At 31.7% G+C, this 19759-nt stretch overlaps 2 protein-coding genes, 1 long non-coding RNA gene and 1 pseudogene across 6 annotated transcripts; 3 read left to right on the forward strand and 1 right to left on the reverse strand.

Annotated features, from left to right (window-relative positions):
- The first annotated feature begins 234 nt into the window (after window positions 1–234).
- LOC103855001 (NAC domain-containing protein 101) lies at window positions 235–3649 on the forward strand. Of its 2 annotated transcripts, none has more exons than XM_009131962.3 (3): window positions 235–1660; window positions 2209–2392; window positions 2529–3649. In XM_009131962.3, exons 2-3 carry the CDS (start codon window positions 2233–2235, stop codon window positions 3461–3463), a joined length of 1095 nt encoding a protein of 364 aa, XP_009130210.1. In that variant the 5' UTR covers window positions 235–1660; window positions 2209–2232; the 3' UTR covers window positions 3464–3649. The 2 variants fall into 2 exon arrangements, with proteins under 2 accessions (XP_009130210.1, XP_009130209.1); XM_009131961.3 differs by having other exon boundaries at window positions 237–1630.
- Window positions 3650–3737: 88 nt separating this feature from the next.
- On the reverse strand, window positions 3738–13024 carry LOC103855002. Of its 2 annotated transcripts, none has more exons than XR_004455717.1 (2): window positions 9411–13024; window positions 3738–4044 (listed from the first exon to the last, which is right to left on the reverse strand). It is a non-coding gene; the product is annotated as an uncharacterized LOC103855002 (long non-coding RNA). The 2 variants fall into 2 exon arrangements; XR_004455718.1 differs by lacking the exon at window positions 3738–4044 and adding an exon at window positions 8580–8928.
- Window positions 4767–9073, forward strand: LOC103855109 (annotated as a pseudogene).
- A 469-nt stretch (window positions 13025–13493) lies between the features above and the next one.
- Window positions 13494–16760, forward strand: LOC103855005 (non-functional NADPH-dependent codeinone reductase 2). Of its 2 annotated transcripts, none has more exons than XM_033284791.1 (5): window positions 13494–14677; window positions 15009–15184; window positions 15277–15523; window positions 15607–15786; window positions 16011–16760. In XM_033284791.1, exons 1-5 carry the CDS (start codon window positions 14558–14560, stop codon window positions 16053–16055), a joined length of 768 nt encoding a protein of 255 aa, XP_033140682.1. In that variant the 5' UTR covers window positions 13494–14557; the 3' UTR covers window positions 16056–16760. The 2 variants fall into 2 exon arrangements, with proteins under 2 accessions (XP_033140682.1, XP_009130213.1); XM_009131965.3 differs by having other exon boundaries at window positions 13501–14677; window positions 16000–16403.
- Window positions 16761–19759: the final 2999 nt, after the last annotated feature.

Genomic DNA, 19759 nt, shown 5'->3' on the forward strand with positions numbered 1-19759 from the left:
TTATACAATACATTGGGTAAGAATTCATCAAATCTATTTAACTTTTAAAAATCTATTAACTCTTAAAATTTTCAAACTCCACACAAATTCTATTTCCAATAGGCCCCCTTAAGTTTAGTTAGGCATACTGAAAGTGTATGTCGTAAATCTGAGGATTTATCATCGTAACTTATGTTGAAAGTTGCATGTTAACAAAAAAAATGTTGCATGTCGTGTGTAATGCACTAATTTTAAAATGTAAACTACATCAGGAATTTGGATGTAAGTTAACGAGAAAAAACGAGAACTTTTGTGGGGACCAATGTAAGTAAAGTGGGGCCAGAACCGAAGGCGATAAGCAGCTTTTTCACCGCGATGATGTTCCCTGTGTTATTACGTAACCAACCACTCATGTCACGCCACGTTATTTTATTACTGAATTTCTTTATTTATCTTACTGTTTTCTTTTGGTGTCAAACAATATTTTTCCACTTTCCCCCTTTATTCATATGTTGTAAAAATATCATATAATTTAAGTTCAAGCTTACCAAAAACTATAAATTGACTTAGAAAAAAAGAATATCCTACTAACTTCTGAAATTTGGTTAATCGACTTTTCTAGATAGTTGATTAAGTATTTTTGAGTTTTAGTAAAGAATGTAAAGTCTTAAAAGGGTTCGTACCGAGGTATGTTCATAAAAAACATTGCTATTCATAACTATTATGAAAAACTAAATCACTCCAACAAGCCAGCCACATGTGCCAGCCAAACAGGAGTCTCAACACAAAGGAGAGAAAGGGGTTCAGGACGAGCACGAGCTGCCTAACTAAGAGGAGAATATACTCAAAACAACATGCACATTGTCTTACAGGTTCAGAAGAACATGCGCATAAATTTCACCAAACGAATCTATCAACCTTCATGAGCGACAAATATTATATTGTGTTATATATGTGACGATCAACGTCAACACAAAAAGTAGAGATTGTTTAGTTCAATCCAAGAGTGTAGTGTGATACTTGAGCAACATCACGGGAGAAGAAGCGGATGGATGTTAACACAAAAAGTGTGATGATCTCCCCATCACTTGAACCATGAAAAGTGTATTGCGATCGCGATGAATGTACCACCACCAAACGCTGAGCCTCGAGTAATTAATTTGTTCATACAATTAAATGGAACTAGTTTATTTGAAAAACGTCGCATTCAATAGTTGGTAGAGATAGTTTTAAAAGATCACATTACTTCTCTATTACACACACATAGAAAGTGAAAACTTATGCAACACTTCAGGTAGATGAGAGGAAGACAGTGATAGATTTGTTATGATTAAAAGACCCCCAAAATCTGAATAGAATCTTCTGTTAATAAAGTGTGGGAAAAAAACACATAAACTAAAATTAAAAGGATATTTCCTTTTGCATCATTAGAGTTTTTGTCTCTGTTTACATTTATATGCCTATAAATATGTATACATACAAGTCTAGAGAATCCGCCATTATCGGAATACTCTCAAGTCTCTCATGATCTCAACATAAACAAGACAAAACGCTTTTGTCTCTTTGTCTAAAATCTACGACAAACCAAGAGAAGAAAAGAAAAATCTCATATTTTTTTAAAAAAAATTGCATGTTCAGGAAGAAGATTCAAGTAAGTTTGTTTCAGTACATAGAACCATCTGTAAGTTCTAGATTTCGTTATGTTACAATATGTTAGATAAGTACAACTATCTTCATTTTTTCATATTTAAAGGACGAGACGATTACATTGTATTTCTCTCTTTTTGCTGTCGGAAAGTATCTGTATACTTAATTCACACATTAAACTTTTTTACAATGTTGTTCACTATATTCTTTTCTCCTTTATAATAACAATATAATCAAATATAGTGCACAAATGAAAAGGTTGGGAAGTAATAATACGTTCATTCACTTAGATTATGGAAAGTTAACTACGAGTTTAAAACCATGCATATCATGATTCTTGTTTTTCTCAAAAAAACATTTATGCATATAAATTTGTTCAGTCGAGAAATTATATGAGTATTCAAACGTAACGTTGTAAACTTGTCATAATTACAAAGAAAATTCATAATGAAATGGATCAAATAGTTTAATGATATGTGTATGGAAAATTAAAGATACATCTCTATGTAGTCTTACTTGTATTTTACATTCGTTACATGCATATCTTTCTATCTACCACTGATGATAGATTACAAATTGCAGAAAATATAATAATAAAAGGATCAAATGGAAAGTCTCACACACATTCCTCCGGGTTATCGATTCCATCCGACCGATGAAGAACTCGTTGACTATTATCTAAAGAAGAAAGTTGCATTTCCAGGAATGCAAGTTGATGTTATCAAAGATGTTGATCTATACAAAATCGAGCCATGGGACATCCAAGGTTTGTATACATTCCAAAATATAATTTCGATGTCACTAGCTAAATCACTTTATATATACCAGTCATTAGATAGTAAGTCACTATATACTAATTAGTAAGTCACACCTTATAGGCGATAATGTTTTTTAATATACAGAGTTATGTGGAAGAGGGACAGGAGAAGAGAGGGAATGGTATTTCTTTAGCCACAAAGACAAGAAGTATCCAACAGGGACACGAACCAATAGAGCAACGGGCTCAGGATTTTGGAAAGCAACGGGTCGAGACAAGGCTATATACTCGAAGCAAGAGCTAGTCGGGATGCGGAAGACTCTTGTGTTTTACAAAGGTCGAGCTCCAAATGGTCAGAAATCCGACTGGATAATGCACGAGTATCGCCTTGAGACCGATGAAAATGGACCACCTCATGAAGAAGGATGGGTGGTTTGTCGTGCTTTTAAGAAGAAACTAACCACAATGAGTTACAACAATCCAAGAACAATGATGGGATCATCAGGACAAGAATCAAATTGGTTCACACATCAAATGCATGTAGCTAATGGTAGTTACTACCATCTTCCTGACTTAGAGAGTCCAAGAATGTTCCAAGGCTCATCATCATCACATCATAATGATAATGACCCATATGGTGTTGTACTCAGCACAATCAACGCAACACCAACTACACTAGTGCAAGGAGACGATGAAGAAGATCATGGAAATATTATTACTAATGATGATGATGATGGTCACATTATTACTAATGATGATGATCATGGTCATTTTATTACTAATGATAATATGATTATGATGAATACAAATACTGATCATCATCATCATCATCAATCAGGATTACTGCTCAGTGATGATCATAATGACCATATGATGGATTGGCAAACTCTTGACAAGTTAGTTGCTTCTCAGCTAATCATGAGCCAAGAAGAGGAAGAAGTTAACAAAGATCCATCTGATAATTCTTCCAATGAAACCTTCCATCATCATCTCTCTGAAGAGCAAGCAACAATAGCTTCAATGAATGCCTCTTCTTCTCCATGTTCCTTCTACTCTTGGCCTCAAAATACAAACACCTAAAGATCCATCCTCAAACGTGTGTGAATCCGAATGTCTCTCTCTATATAATTAATTAAGGCTCATGCTTATTATATAATTACATATAACGATTACTAATTATAATTTTATATGAAATTTGTTAATTTATCTTATCACACCCGGTGTAACTTTCTTTAGTTTTGTGAATTATATAAAACTATTTCTAGATATGGTTCTACACTTACGCTATATAACACACCAAAAAAAATGGCATCTTTCAAGAAACTCAAGAACACAACAAGTATCAAAATAAGGATACAAGCATATCTAAACAAAATCAATTTGAGAAACAGGTCTACAAGTTTGGGAACAAACGGATTACATATAAACTGATAAAACATTCTCAAGACACTAAAGCAAACAAAAGAGGCTCAGCAGACACAACAAAACAGAAGAAGAGTTCCATCACTCTTTTTCTGTTTCAAGCATCTGTACAATCTGAGTCACTCCCTCTACAATTTCTTTGCGGATCATACTGTCTGTCTGGCATATAGAACGTCCTTGGAAGATGGTTGCTGTATCTCTCTGTTGCATCTTTCCCCCACTAGCAGACTTCTCATCCGCTCCACCAATTATCGAAGGCAAAAAAAAAAACACAACAAGAAATTAAAGCACGCAAAATAATCAACAAACAATAAAAAACAGTAAGAAGGTATCTTTATGGAAATACGAGAGGGAAAAACGTTTTATTTCAAGATCGATTAAAAAAATAAAATAAATATATATATACGGAAGGGGAAACAATTTATTACAAGATTTGATTTAGAATAACAAAGTGATGGTAAGTGTTAAGAGGCAAATGAAACATTATCATCTCTAACGATCTCAACGACTGGAGACATGTTCTATTTTGTTTTCACTAATTACACATAAGCTTCTTCCATTATCAGTCAAGTAATCAATAGTTTCCCCTTAAAACTTTTAAAATTTTCGAAAATAAAACTTTGACAAAAAAAATAAAATAAAACAGTTTGTAACTATTTATAAAAAATCATGGTTTTATATATTCTGTAAAAAAAAAAAGAAGAAGTGGAGAATGTACCTGACTAAAAGACATCTTCATCATCTCTCCACGTTTGGATCCGCCTCGGGTTTAACATCACCGCTCGAGAGAAAGACCTCTTCATTAGACTCGCCGTTTACTTAACTAACCGTGGCCAAGTGCGGCTAGGAGAGGGAAAGATCTAAATTTCATTGGTCGCCATGTAGCTACTTTGTGATGTGGATTGAAGTTCTCTCTCTCAGATTATATAAGGAAATTTTGAAAGCAGAAAAGTAGCCGTTTGGAGAAAGTAGCCGTTGGGTTCCTTTGGAGTTTACGAGGTTAATCTCATGTGTGCTGGTCCACGGTAGTAATATTGCTCGTCCTTTGAATTTATTGTTGTCCGTTCTTCTGTCTTTTTCAAAAAACATATATTTTAAAATCAATTTAACTAGAAAATTAATTATAAACAAATGTTTTTAAATTATGTATTTTATTTCTTTAACTTAACTTTCTGTTTCTATATTGTCTTTAGTTAAATGTAAATAGAATTTATATTTTTAAGTATTGATTTAGGTCTCCAAAAGTCTTATCATTACATCTATAAAATAAGAAAATAACGAAGACGACCCTGAAGCGTGTGAAGTAATATATACACTGCCTCAGGCCCAGTTAACTGGGCTATAACTTAATTGACTTAGGTCTAATTAAACTCTTTTAGTGATTAGGCCTCGTAAACCCGTGAATAAGGCTTTAACTTTTCACTCCTAGCAAGTTAAATTTTTAGCTTTCTGTTACTTGCAGATGAAGAAAGAGGTACAAAGTCAAAAGGTGGATCATGTAGCAATGAAGCCAACGAAGTCAGGTTTGGAAGAGACATTCGAGCAAATTCAAAAGATCAAGATTACTCTCTCCTCTAAGAATGCCAAGAACCTGGAGAAAGGTGTTGTTTAGATATTTTCCCCTTTGATTTTGATCATCTATTGACAAATGGATGATTTTTGATGATTTGGGTCAAATGAGTTATTAGTGTGTGCTGATTTGGTACGTGGAGCAAAGGACGATAGACTGAGAACAAAAGGACCAGTGAGAATGTTCACCAAGGTTCTTAAGATCACTACCCGTAAAGCTCCTTGTGGTGAAGGTATATAATATGCCTTTAGGTCTTAAAACATGAGAATAAGCTTTAGTTTCTTGACATTGCTTAAACTCTTTCACTATTGTTTTTTTACACAGGAACCATACCAACACATGGACAGATTCGAACTCAGGATTCACAAGCGAGTGATTGATCTTTTAGCTCTCCTGATGTGGTCAAGCAAATCACTTCCATCACCATTGAACCTGGTGTTGAATTTGAGGTTACCATCACCGACTCTTAGATTTTCCGGTTTCTTTTAATCGGAGTATCTGCAAGAAACAACATTCTCCTACTTTCCCTTACACTTGTGTCGATTAGCAGTAAACCAACGCTTTTATTGGAGCATACTTTTTTTGTTGTATACTTTAGTTCGTGTTTTGTTTTCGTTGTTGAGTAGATTTTCTTTTTTGAAAATTAATTGTTGAGTAGATTTTCTTACCAGAGTTATTTACATATATCAAAGATTGAGATCTATAATAACTTGCCATTACAAAAAGTTTTAGATTCTTAGTTACTAGACAACAAACATCTGTGGACAAACTAGAGATTATGTATTGGTCTTAAGTTCATGAACCATCTCTTTAACATGTCATTATTAATTACTCGGAATATTTTGATTTTAAAGTGCCAAGACCTTCACCTCCATTGGTGTGACAGAGTGAGTCACCAACTACACTCGTCAGACTCTTGAATTTTTGTTTTTTTTTTTACTTAGACTCTTGAAATATTTGCCATGCCAACACAGAAATATATACAAAAAAAAATCTATTCATACCATTAAACCACGTAGAAGCTCCATTTGTCTCAAAACTGTCTCTGCATTTAGACCAAAAAAAACAAAAAGCTAGGAGGAACCAAGAAAAGAAAAAGAAGAAAAAAAATAGAATACGTATAAATCTTTGCATAAAGAAGATCCAAGTAAGTTTCAGTACATAGAACCATCTGTGAGTTCTAGATTTCGTGATGTTACGAAACATTATATAGTATCACAAATGGTATATATATCACTTATAAGTACAACTATTTTATGTGTTTTCTTATTTGAAGGACGAGACTACTACATTATTTTCTTTCTCTTTTGTTGTTGTCGGAAAGTATGTATACTTAATTGATTAATTCACGTATGAAACTTTGTTTAAAATATTGTTTTCTCCTTTTTAATAACATTGTAATCAAATATAGTGCACACATGAAAAATGTGGGAAGTAACAATAGGTTTCATTCACGCAGATTATGGAAAGTTAACTACTAGTTTAAAAACCATGCATATTATGATTCTTACATTATTTTCACTTTTTAATATGTTATGTGTATAATTTAGTTCAGTCGAGATAGTATGAGTATTCAAACGTATCATTTTCATAATTAAAAAAAAATCATCATAACGAAATGGTTCAAGTATTTACTTTAATGATAATTAGGAGTGAGGAAAATAAAGATACATCTCTCTTAGACTTCTTGAATATTTGATTTCACATTCGTTACATGCATATCTTTCTATCTACCGTTGATGATTTGTTACAAATCACCATATTGCAGAAAATATAATAATAAAAGAATCAAATGAAGAGTTTCTCACACATTCCTCCCGGCTATCGATTCCATCCGACCGATGACGAACTAGTTGACTATTTTCTTAAGAAGAAAGTTGCATTTCCAGGAATGTAAGTTGATGTTATCAAAGATGTTGATCTCTACAAAATCGAGCCATGGGACATCCCAGGTATGTATGCATAATGCATTCCGACATTTCATTTCGATTTCATTAGTAACCTCACTTTAGATACACTACTTGTTAGATAGTAATTCATATTTTAAAGTCGATAATGTTTTTTTGTAATAGACAGAGTTATCTGGAAGAGGGACAAGGGAAGAGAGTGAATGGTATTTCTTTGGCCACAAGGACAAGAAGTATCCAACAGCGACACGAACCAATAGAGCAACTGGCTCGGGATTTTGGAAAGCAACAGGCCAGGACAAGTCCATATACTCGACACAAGAGCTTGTCGGGATGAGGAAGACTTTTGTTTTCTACAAAGGCCGGGCTCCAAATGGTCAGAAATTCGATTGGATAATGCACGAGTATCGTCTTGAGACCGATGAAAATGGACCACCTCATGAAGAAGGATGGGTGGTTTGTCGTGCTTTTAAGAAGAAACTAACCACGATGAGTTACAACAATCCAAGAACATTGATGGGATCATCATCAGGACCAGAATCAAATTGGTTCACGCAGCAAATGGATGTAGCTAATGGTAGTTACTACCATCTTCCTGACTTGGAGAGTCCAAGAATGTTCCAAGGCTCATCATCATCACATTATAATGATAATGACCCATATGGTGTTGTACTCAGCACAATCAACGCAACATCAATTACACTAATGCAAGGAGATGATGAAGAAGATCATGGAAATATTATTACTAATGATGATGATGATTGTCACATTATTACTAATGATGATGATCATGGTCATTTTATTACTAATGATAACATGATTATGATGAACACAAATACTGATCATCATCATCATCATCAATCAGGATTACTACTAAGTGATGATCATAATGTCCTTATGATGGATTGGCAAACTCTTGACAAGTTAGTTGCTTCTCAGCTAATCATGAGCCAAGAAAAGGAAGAAGTTAACATTAAAGATCCATCTGATAATTCTTCCAATGAAACCTTCATCATCTCTCTGAAGAGCAAGCAACAATAGCTTCAATGAATGCATCTTCCTCTTCTTCTCCATGTTCCATCCTCAAACGTGTGTGAATGGCATTCTCTCTATATAATTAATTAAGGCTCATGCTTATTATATAATTACATATAACGATTACTAATTATAATTTTATATGAAATTTGTTAATTTATCTTATCACATCCGGTGTAACTTTCTTTAGTTTTGTGAAATATATAAAACTATTTCTAGATATGGTTCTACACTTACGTTATATAACACACCAAAAAAAATGTCATCTTTCAAGAAACTCAAGAACACAACAAGTATCAAAATAAGGATACAAGCATAATCTAAACAAAATGAATTTGAGAAACAGGTCTACAAGTTTGGGAACAAACGGATTACATATAAACTGATAAAACATTCTCAAGACACTAAAGCAAACAAAAGAGGCTCAGCAGACACAACAAAACAGAGAAGACATCACTCTTTTTCTGTTTCAAGCATCTGTACAATCTGAGTCACTCCCTCACAAATTCTTTGTCGGATCATACTGTCTGTCTGGCATATCGAACATCCGTGGAAGATGGTTGCTGTATCTCTCTGTTGTATCTTTCCCCCATTAGCAGACTTCTCATCCGCTCCACCAATTATCGAAGGCAAAAAAAACACAACAAGAAATTAAAACACGCAAAATAATCAACAAACAATAAAAAAACAGTAAGAAGGTATCTTTATGGAAATACGAGAGGGAAAAACGTTTTACTTCAAGATCGATTAAAAAAATAAAATAAATATATATACAGAAGGGGAAACAATTTATAACAAGATTTGATTTAGAATAACAAAGTGATGGTAAGTGTCAAGAGGCAAATGAAACATTATCATCTCTAACGATCTCAACGACAGGAGACATGTTCTATTTTGTTTCCACTAAGTACACATAAGCTTCTTCCATTATCAGTCGAGTAATCAATCATTTCCCCTTAAAACTTTTAAAATTTTGAAAACAAAGCTTTGACAAAAAAAAAACAGTTTGTATAAATCATATGGTTTTATAAAATTCTGTAAAAAGAAAAGTGGATAATGTACCTCACCAAAAGGCACCTTTGACTCCCGATACCTCATCATCTTGTCTTCATCCTCAAAGAAGTAATTAAAAGCTTCTTGCACTCATCAGACTCGCCGTTTACTTCACTAGCCGTTGCCAGTATGTGTATGTGTAGCTACTTTGATGTGGACTGAAGTTCTCTCTCTCTCTCACACAGATTATAAAGGGAAATTTTGAAAGCAGAGAGCCGTTGCAAACTGAGAAGTAGCCGTTTGGAGAAAGTAGCCGTTGGGCTCCGTTGGAGTTTCCGAGGTTAATTAATGTGTGCGGGGGTCCCCGGTAGTAATAATATTGCTCGTCCTTTAAATTTGTTGTTGTTCGTTCTTCTATTTTTCAAAAAACATATATTTTAAAATCATTTTAATTAGAAAAGTAATTATAATCAGATATTTTTTAATATATGTATTTTATTTCTTGAACTTTACTTTGTGTTTCTATAATATACACTGCCGTAGGCCCAGTTAAGTGGGCTATAACTTAATTGCTTTAGGTCTAACTAAACTCTTGTAGTGATTAGGCCTCACAGTCCAGTGAATAAGGCTTTAACTTTTCACTCCTAGGAGCAAGTTAAACTTGTAGCTTTCTGTTACTTGCAGAAGAAGAAGAAGAGGTTGAAAAGATGGCTTATGCAATGAAGCCAACGAAGTCAGGTTTGTAGCTTTATTTGAATTGATTACAAATGGGTTGAACAAAAAAAAAGAATTGATTACAAATGGATGATTTGGGTCTAAATGTGTTATTAGTGTGTGCTGATTTGGTACGTGGAGCTAAAGACAAGAGACTGAGAACAAAGGGACAAGTGAGAATGCCCACCAAGGTTCTTAAGATCACTACCCGTAAAGCTCCTTGTGGTGAAGGTATATTTATATGCATGTGTTTATTACACTTAGATCTTAGAACATGAGAATAAGCTCATTGCTTTAGGTTCTTGACATTGCTTAAACTCTTCACTATTGTTTTTTGAAACAGGAACCAATGAGTGATTGATCTTTTCAGCTCTCCTGATGTGGTCAAGCAAATCTCTTCCATCACCATTGAACCTGGTGTTGAGGTTGAGGTCACCATCGCCGACTCTTAGATTTCATTTTGTTTTATTTTCTGTTAGTGGAAAATATAATCCCTTTCACTTTGGTTCAAGCCTACACATCTCTCCCGTTGACTTGGATTAAACCAACATTTTGTTGTAGTGAAACTATACTTCTTATATTTTTTTAGTTGAGGAGATTAAACCAAAGTCTTTATTTTCATCTAGATTATTTTCTTTGATAAAAGCAATGAAGTTGCATTTGTAGCAAAATTACTCATATCACTGGGAGTCTGGGACTACATATGTTAGCATAAGAAACAACTTTGTTTTAGCATATACATGTGTTTAACAGTCTAGTAATCCTTAGTCTCAGTTACATCATGAAACCATCTCCTTGACATCAATACATGATACCATAACTATGGAACACTGATTACAAAGCAGAGCAAGACATTCACCTCCATGGGATTGACCTCGGCAGATTCTTTAGATAATTGTCATTTCTCTATACAACACTCAGTGAGTGTCTCCATACCATTCAAGATTCAATCTTGGTCTCAAAACTGACTCTGCATTGAACAGTTTATAATGGTTTCGCTGAAAGAAGGAATGTTCAACAATGCCAATGTTATTTTCCGGAAAAAGTTGATTGATGGTGTTTCAACAGTCTAGAGGACAGTAACAAAGCAGAGCAAGTGATATTTGCTTATGTTATACCTCAACCGAACCAATAGATCAATAAATAATGAACAATTTAGCAGTGTTCAAAAAACTAGAAGCCTTAGCTAGACGATTTGTAGAAGACTAGCAAATAGACATATTATTATTCGAGGTTTAAGAACTAACAAATTATTGATTAATTTTTATATTTTTACATTTTATTAGATATTTTAGTTGTTGGGTTTAATTATAAAATAATATTGGTGAATTATAAAATTTACATACACATAAAAATAAACTAGATACATTTGTAGATTTTCACTAATAGTATTTTTTAACTTAACAGATTTATATCAATTTAAACCATTTTAGATTGATTTGGATCAACTTTAAACGGTTTAAACTGATTTGAATTATATAAATTGGAGTTTAGGAAAATTATTTCGGCTATGGCTAATTTGTTGTCAGGACATTGCATAGACCAAATTTTAGAACATTAGTTTAAAATGGTCTTCGTTAGTGTGAAAAGATTCGGTTAAACAATGACAAACCACTTATATATAGTTTTCTAACGGGATTCAAAGCCGGTTTAGTTTGGTTGCATCAGGATTTTTTGCTACATATAAATTATAAACTAATTTATAAAGAACAATAAAATTAGTGGTTTATAAATTAATAAAATAAAATTTTCAATTTATAGAGAATAATACTGTGTTATCAACGAAAAAAAGTCATTAACTAGTTTTAAATCATGGTTTGATTTGACTTTTTACCTATTTTCTCTATAAAATTGTAATTCAAACTATTTACAATGCATTTTATAATGCCGATACTTATGTTCCAACCACAAATAAGATAATTTTAATATCAACCAACAGAAAGGTACAGTTGATCTAATCTGCTTTGGTTTATTTTAAAAATAATTATTCAACATATAGCATGAGTCACGAAAAGAGTAACATTATCACATTGGTAGGAGAAGAAGTGTATAAAGAAATTAAAAAGAAGAGAAGCATTTTGGGAATCAAATGAATGTACACTTGAGAGGTCAAAATGTTGATGAAAAAACTGATAAAATTAAAGTGGTAGTAAGCGGTAGTTGACATTTAATTCTAGTTTACAAAGCAAATACTTATATTAATAGGACTGCAAATTTGTAATAACTAAAGAAAATAATAAATCACATGGAAAAGATTTGTGAAATCTTTTGGCGGTGCACTAGAAAAGCAGGAACATGACTGTCTTCTGTTGTAAAATACTACATGAACCACCATTGCATTTAATTTTACATATTTAAAATGATTAGTAGTTTTATCCATTTAAGAGATTAGACAATTAGTTTAATTGTCAACGCTTAATTCATATGTAATTTGGTTAGTAAGCCAACGTCGATTGCATGCAGTCGCCTTCGATTTGACTTCCACTCCCTAATGAACTATTTTATGCAAATCATATCATTGACAAGTAATCTTATGTCAAACCGCCATTTCTAAATATATTATTGTATTAATTATCATTGAAACTATTACATTTTTCCTAAGAGACGCCCCTTCGAATGTGGATGAGATTTTATTGATATACTATTCATAATATAAAACCACAATCTGTTCCTGCTGATGCTTCATATTTGTACGTATTATATCGTATCTTTGAGTGTACATATAATAAATAACATAAAAATCATAAAAATATTTTTCATCAAAACAATTGGGGAGAAATTTGTATATGAACTAAAACATAACTTTCTTTTTTTTCTGAAACAAGGGTAATCTTATATATTAAAACAGAAGTCACAATTTTGATTCATGTGTGATTTTTTAAAAAATTGACCTAATGGACCTATTCCTAGAAAGTTATGTTACATTTAATATTTAATCTTATCATTTAAATTTTAAGCATACCAAAAATTTTTATTGGGCTATCAATAATTGGATTTAAACAATAGATGATCCATTGGATTTATAGATAATATAAATTAAATAGATATAATTTAATGTTGTAATACTATACCTCTATATGGTAAATATTTAAATATTTGTCGATGTTAACTTTTAAAATTATAAAGTTTTTTTTTTTTAAATAACAAAAATCGTTTGATCTAACAATGATTAATATTTACTACTTTAAACCAATGAAAACAAATTTTAAACTATATAGTTTATTTTAAAAATTAAATAAAAACTAAATGTTTAATTATTTACTCGATAATATAAATCTATGAAGCGAAAAGTATATATTTTAAAAAAACTTTCTAAATTTATGAAATGTTAGAATATCTTTGAATATGACAACAAAACAATATTTTTACTAATCTTTATATATAATTACGATTTTAATAGTGAAATAATAATCCGAAAATATATAAATAGAAGAAGATACAAAACATGTGAAAGTTTGAAATAATCTATTCAATCAAAAAAATATACAGTAAACTTATTATGTTTTAAAAATTGATAGACACATATATATTATAATATATACCAATTTAGAATTGAAAATAAAATATTTATATAAAAATAAATAAAAACAAAAACTTGCGTAGTTACGCGGGTCGAGATCTAGTTACAATTAAAACATCATTATTCCATCTTGGTTCTTGATTTGTAAGGTAAGTATAAAAGGTAAGGTTAGTAATTTTGTACTGCGATTGCAATCATAATTGATTTTTTTTTGGGTGAAAATCATAATTGAATATTATTAACATCTTAAATGTAAAAAATCACAAAAAAAATCAGATTTTCACATGTCTCAGATACTAGAATGATATTTTCCTGCCATGATAAAAATTAGGAAAACATGCATGTCTATAGTATCGTTCATTCGTTTGTGAAATAGTTAGAGAATCTTGTGACGCTATAAAGGATCTCTGGAACTATAATGCTAGGCCATTACTCCATCTAAAAGCCAGATGAGTGTAAACAGTTGGCAAGTAATTAGCTTGTAAAGTTTCCAATAGAATCAAGTTGCAAAATAAAATGCAAGAACAACCATATTTAGGAATACTAAAACACCAATGAGGAACTGTAATCAGCTATTTAGCTTGTGATGTTTGCAAATTGCAATAGAATCAAGTTGTAAAATAAAATGTAAGAACAACCATATTTTGGAAACACTAATGAGGAAATTTATTGAGGAGGGAAGATATCATCTTGAGGTTTGAGAGATATGGATTTGGGTAGGCTAAGAAAATCCCAGAAGACATGGAAAACTCTCGTGCTTCGATACGTCCATAGTCCCAATTCATATTACATTTCAAGATGTAATACAATAAACTATCATAATATACTCCATATATAGGTCATATTCTATATATTAATAATTGATGTCATAAGGGAAATTGTTTAAGGAAGAAGAAAATAAATCAAGAACGTTGACCTTTCAATGGCCTATATAAACATGTCTTAGACTCAACACTCAGCACAGAGCAACACATTGAGCCTGAAGAGAAGAAAAAGAAAAAAGAGAGAGAGAGATGAGGAGTGACGTAGCACGGCTCAGGTGTGGGAAGACGATTCCATTGCTTGGAATGGGAACTTATTGTCCTCAAAAAGATCGAGAGAGTACCATCTCAGCCGTCCATCAAGCCATCAAGGTTCATTTTCTCTCTTCTAAAAAGTAACTTTTATTATTACAAATTTTTTATCAGATGATCTTATAATATATTGTGTGTTTTCTTGTATATCACTTCTCACGCAGAGTAGAGTATTCATCACTTGACCACCAAATATGATTATTAGTATATTTATGTTTATGCAAAATCATAACCTTATATACAAATTCTTTACAAGTATCAATATATATGTATAATAAATTAGAAAGTAATACATACAAATGTTAAATATTCCAATAACAATAAGGGATTTGTAAGAATCCATGTTGTGCCTTCTTATATCTCATAAGCTTACTTCTTGGAATGGAGACAGATAGGGTATAGACATTTCGACACAGCAAAGATATATGGATCAGAAGAAGCTCTAGGAACTGCATTAGGTCAAGCTATCTCCTATGGAACTGTCCAAAGAGAAGATATCTTTGTGACTTCAAAGTTATGGTCTAGTGATCACCATGACCCTATCTCTGCCCTCACACAAACTCTCAAGTAAGCTTCTCTTGAAAAACATAAACACTCACCTACAATACTTTGATGGCTGACGGATCAATCTCATGACCATATTGTTAATGACTTTATAGGACAATGGGGCTAGAATATCTAGATAACTACTTGGTGCATTGGCCAATAAAGCTAAAGCCAGGAGTGAGTGAGCCCGTCCCAAAGGAAGAAGAGTTTGAGAAAGATGTAGGAATTGAAGAAACTTGGCAAGGCATGGAGAGATGCTTGGAGATGGGTTTGTGTAGATCCATTGGTGTTAGCAACTTCTCTTCTAAAAAGATCTATGATCTTCTCGATTTCGCTTCTGTCTCTCCTTCTGTTAACCAGGTTTGGATACAAAACATTAATACCAAAAAATCTTGCTTAATTTTGGGGAGATTTGATAATTAAGATTTTGTATATATGTATAGGTGGAGATGCATCCATTGTGGAGACAAAGCAAGCTAAGAAAAGTGTGTGAAGCGAACAACATCCATGTAAGTGGATATTCACCACTTGGTGGGCCAGGGAATCGTTGGGGGTCAATGGCTGTGATTGAACACCCTGTCATCAAATCAATTGGTCTCAAGCATAATGCCACTCCAGCTCAGGTAACTCGGAAATATATACATAACTTGCTATGGCTCTTTACCCTATTTCTAAGAGCCTTATTCAAACACTTTTTCATTTTGACATCACCTTTATAATTCGTATTTTTATGAACTTCTATGTTTTTGAATATACATAATAATTTGACATGCAAATGTAACCAAAAATGAAAAAAAAATGTTTAACTGATTGTAACCAATTATTTATAAATGAAGGTGGCTCTCAGGTGGGGAATGTCAAAAGGGGCAAGTGTGATTGTGAAAAGTTTTAATGGAGAAAGAATGAGAGAAAACAAGAGAGCCTTAGATATCAAATTGGATGACCAAGACTTATCATTCATTGACCAATTGGAGGAGTGGAAGATCATGAGAGGAGATTTCCTTGTTAATCAAACCACAAGCCCTTACAAATCCATCAAACAACTTTGGGATGATGAGATATAATTGATTAGGGTTTCACATAATTTCATCCAAAATGTAATTTCATCATCACATTATGTTGCTTATGATCATAGTTTTCTCATTTGGTATATAAAGTCATTACAACTTGAAAAAACACAATCTTGCTTGATTTTGTTTAATCCTCTTTTTTATGCAACATATTTAGTAGTTTTTCTCCATTTATTCCTCTTTATTAGTAGTGACAAATTGTCATGGCTTTGATTTTGTAACTGGTGAGTACTGCTAAGTGCTGACCATATATTGAAGGCTTGAGGTGTCGTTTCTTCTCAACGAGGTGTCGTTTTGATTTAATTCCGATCCCGAAATTTCGGGGCCCAACCCATTTATATACATCCCAAGTTTTGATCGGCGCATATCGGACCTCTTTGTTTTTTTTTCCCTAAATTTTGATATCTTTTTGGAAAACCCATATCCAATTTTGGTTTTTCAACCAGTAAATATTCTTAGATTTGACATACATTGAACTGGTATCTTTTGTAGGGTAGACAATACAAAATTAGGCTTTGTCATGGAAATAGATGAAACAAATAGCATGCAAACTAAATATGAGTTTTCCACCTGAGAAAAGCTAAGAGCATCTCCAAAAATAATTTTGAAATTTCAAATATGATAATTTTTGCATGCTCCAAAAACAACTTCAAATATAAAATTTCACTGTACAATTATATGATTTTCAAATTATCTTACTAATTTTTATAGTTATCATTTTAGTCTTTATAAAATTTTTATCTTATGCAAAATACTAATATATTAATTACAGTAAAATGAAAATATTATACAAACCAATATTACAAGACAGATTTAATACAAATTATAAAGATAAAATACAAAAAGATAAAAATTATATGAAAACAAAATTATTTCATCAACTACGAAAGTACAAAATTTTAACAATTTTAGCTTATAATCTCCAAATAAAAATAAAAAACTCAGTTATTATTTCGAAATGCATGTAATATGCTATTAAATGTATTATATTACTAATTAATATTGTGTTTAATATTTCTATATATACTTTATTTCTAAATTAAAAATTATGATTTTTGTTAACTTTTATTAATAAAAAGTAAGATAGTGTAAAATATACAGTTTTAAAAGGATAAATTGTTAGAAATACCATAAGTTAAGTACCAATCCAAACATATAATAATATTTGGATTTAAGCTTTAGTGATTATTGTTTAAGGTTTTAGTATTAAGGGGTTGGGTTTATAAATTTTCTATAAATATTTTAAAAAATTAGCTTAGTGTTATTTTATCACAAATTTAGGGTATTTATGAAAATAATAATTTATTAATGATAAATTTGAAAATGGTATCAAACTTGTAGTAAAATTGAAAATTTTCCACTTAAGAGTTAAGTTTGAAGTTGTTCTTTTGGAGAAGAACATCCTCATACTTTAAATTTGAAGTTTTACCAACTTTCAAAATGAGCAGTAAATTTTGTGTTGGAAAAGCTTTAACAAATGTTTTTGTTTTTGATCAAAAGCTAGAAACAAATGTTTTTGTAAGAAGCAGAATCTATGAAATAACAATCAACGTTTGGATATCAAGGTTCATATACTTTTGTGAGCTTCTAGCTTCATGGTTTACAGGAACAATTTGAGGCATTCATTGTCAGTGAAAGATGCCACTATAACAATCTGTTTTAAATTAAATTCAGATTCTTAGAAGAAAAATTCAAATTTTATTTTATTATCATATAATATTATTGTTGGCAAAAAATCATATAGTTATGTCTTATTCTTTTGAGGTTTGTATTTTCATTCCCACAACTCAATGGGAATGTGAAAGCGGCTTTAGTTTCTTAACTTTCTTCTTTGCACTTTTATTCTTCGCGCTCTCTTTTGCTCACCTTTTCACATTTCTCAATAGTTTTTTTTTTTTAACTCAGCAACACTTTTCCTGTCTGCCTTTATCCTTTAGGGAAAACAACACACTTTGCATAAAGTCCTCAGTCCATGACTTAGTTATGTCCCTAAAATTTCATATGTAATAGTTGCGTAGACCATTTTAGTCAGAACGGTTTCTTAAGGGTTTATACAATGCAATATTACTCACTAAACATTTACACAAGATGGTATAGTTTGCTTTATAGCGTGTTAAATCATGATTATATTTCAAGTCTTTTATAAGATGTTAATTTTTTCCAAACAAAGTTAAATAAATTGTCATTTTCTCATTTTTAATTTACAAGGGCGGATTGTCCGGTCATTCTTGAAAGTGAAACAGACGATTTACTTTACACGAGTCGTGCTCGTAGCAGAAGCCATTCGTGTGGAAGTCTACTCATCCAAAGTTTCATTTTAATCAACTTTCTAAGTGGACTTATCTTTTTCAATGGTCACTATTTTGTTCCACACGAATCATATTTTCTTTTCTGTCGATAATGTGTTTTCTGTCAGTTCCACTCAATTAATTTGCTTTACCTTCGTACATATGATAATAACAATCATAGAAAAAGATAGTGAATACATATTCATACATTTATATTATAAACCTTACTAACAAAAAGAAATGGTCTAACGTGGTTTACAAAGTCGTCTAATTCAAATCGCCTACTGTAGACTTGGTTAGATATAAAATTTTGTAAAGAGCTCGACTGTAAATATTCAAAGAAGAGGTAGAAGTGAATTTTAACTAATTGAGAATTATTTTTATTTTCTTGAAAGAGTTAAGTCTCTCCTTCTTGCAAAAAAAAATTATAAAAGAAAAAGTGGGTTGAAGTATAAAGTATTACTTCTTGAATCATAATGGAGGATTGACTCTCACTTATGATTCTTGATGAGTTAAGGTGACTGACGGTAATTACGGTGGTCTTATGTGAGTATTTTGATTCCATAACAAATGATCTAATCGTTTAGGATCTGCAAATTTTAGTTTAGTTTTTTTTCATTTCCTGAAAAGTGGTTTAATGACATCTTGGACTTGAGAAAGCAAATAGCCAAGATAGAAAAGTAGGCCAGCCATGTCTTGTGTTCCTTGGGCCCTAAAAATGCGTTTGCGGTTGAAACTCATTTGGCATCAAGAACAGTATAATCGCCATGTTAAAACCACACTGCTTCTTCTATATATTAATATATATATATATGCTTAATTGTTTATAAAACATTTAGTCCTGTTTTCTCTTACAAACCATTTTACCCTTTTCATGTTCTTAACCAACTAATTAAACTAAGAAACTTCATTGAACTGCCAATTGAAATTACTTGCATATCCTATGGATTTTTAGAGAAATGACAAACTGCTTTGCCACAAAGTGGATTTACGGAAAGGGCAAAACAAAGGGACAAAACACTAAAAAGCAACTTGTCATTCTCTTATAATTTCAGTGCCAACAAATACTGTGTCCCACACCATTTACTATTAAATGAAAATAAAAAATGGTTTGGGATTATCACATTTGTGGCTTATATTAGTTGAGCTGTCCAAAATATCTAAGTTGCTATCAGATACCAGAACAAAGTTTTTTTTGGTAAAGTAAGTTGATAAAGAAAAAAATAAATCTGGAAAGC

Source organism: Brassica rapa, chromosome A02, assembly GCF_000309985.2.
Source record: "Brassica rapa cultivar Chiifu-401-42 chromosome A02, CAAS_Brap_v3.01, whole genome shotgun sequence".
Lineage (NCBI taxonomy): Eukaryota > Viridiplantae > Streptophyta > Magnoliopsida > Brassicales > Brassicaceae > Brassica > Brassica rapa.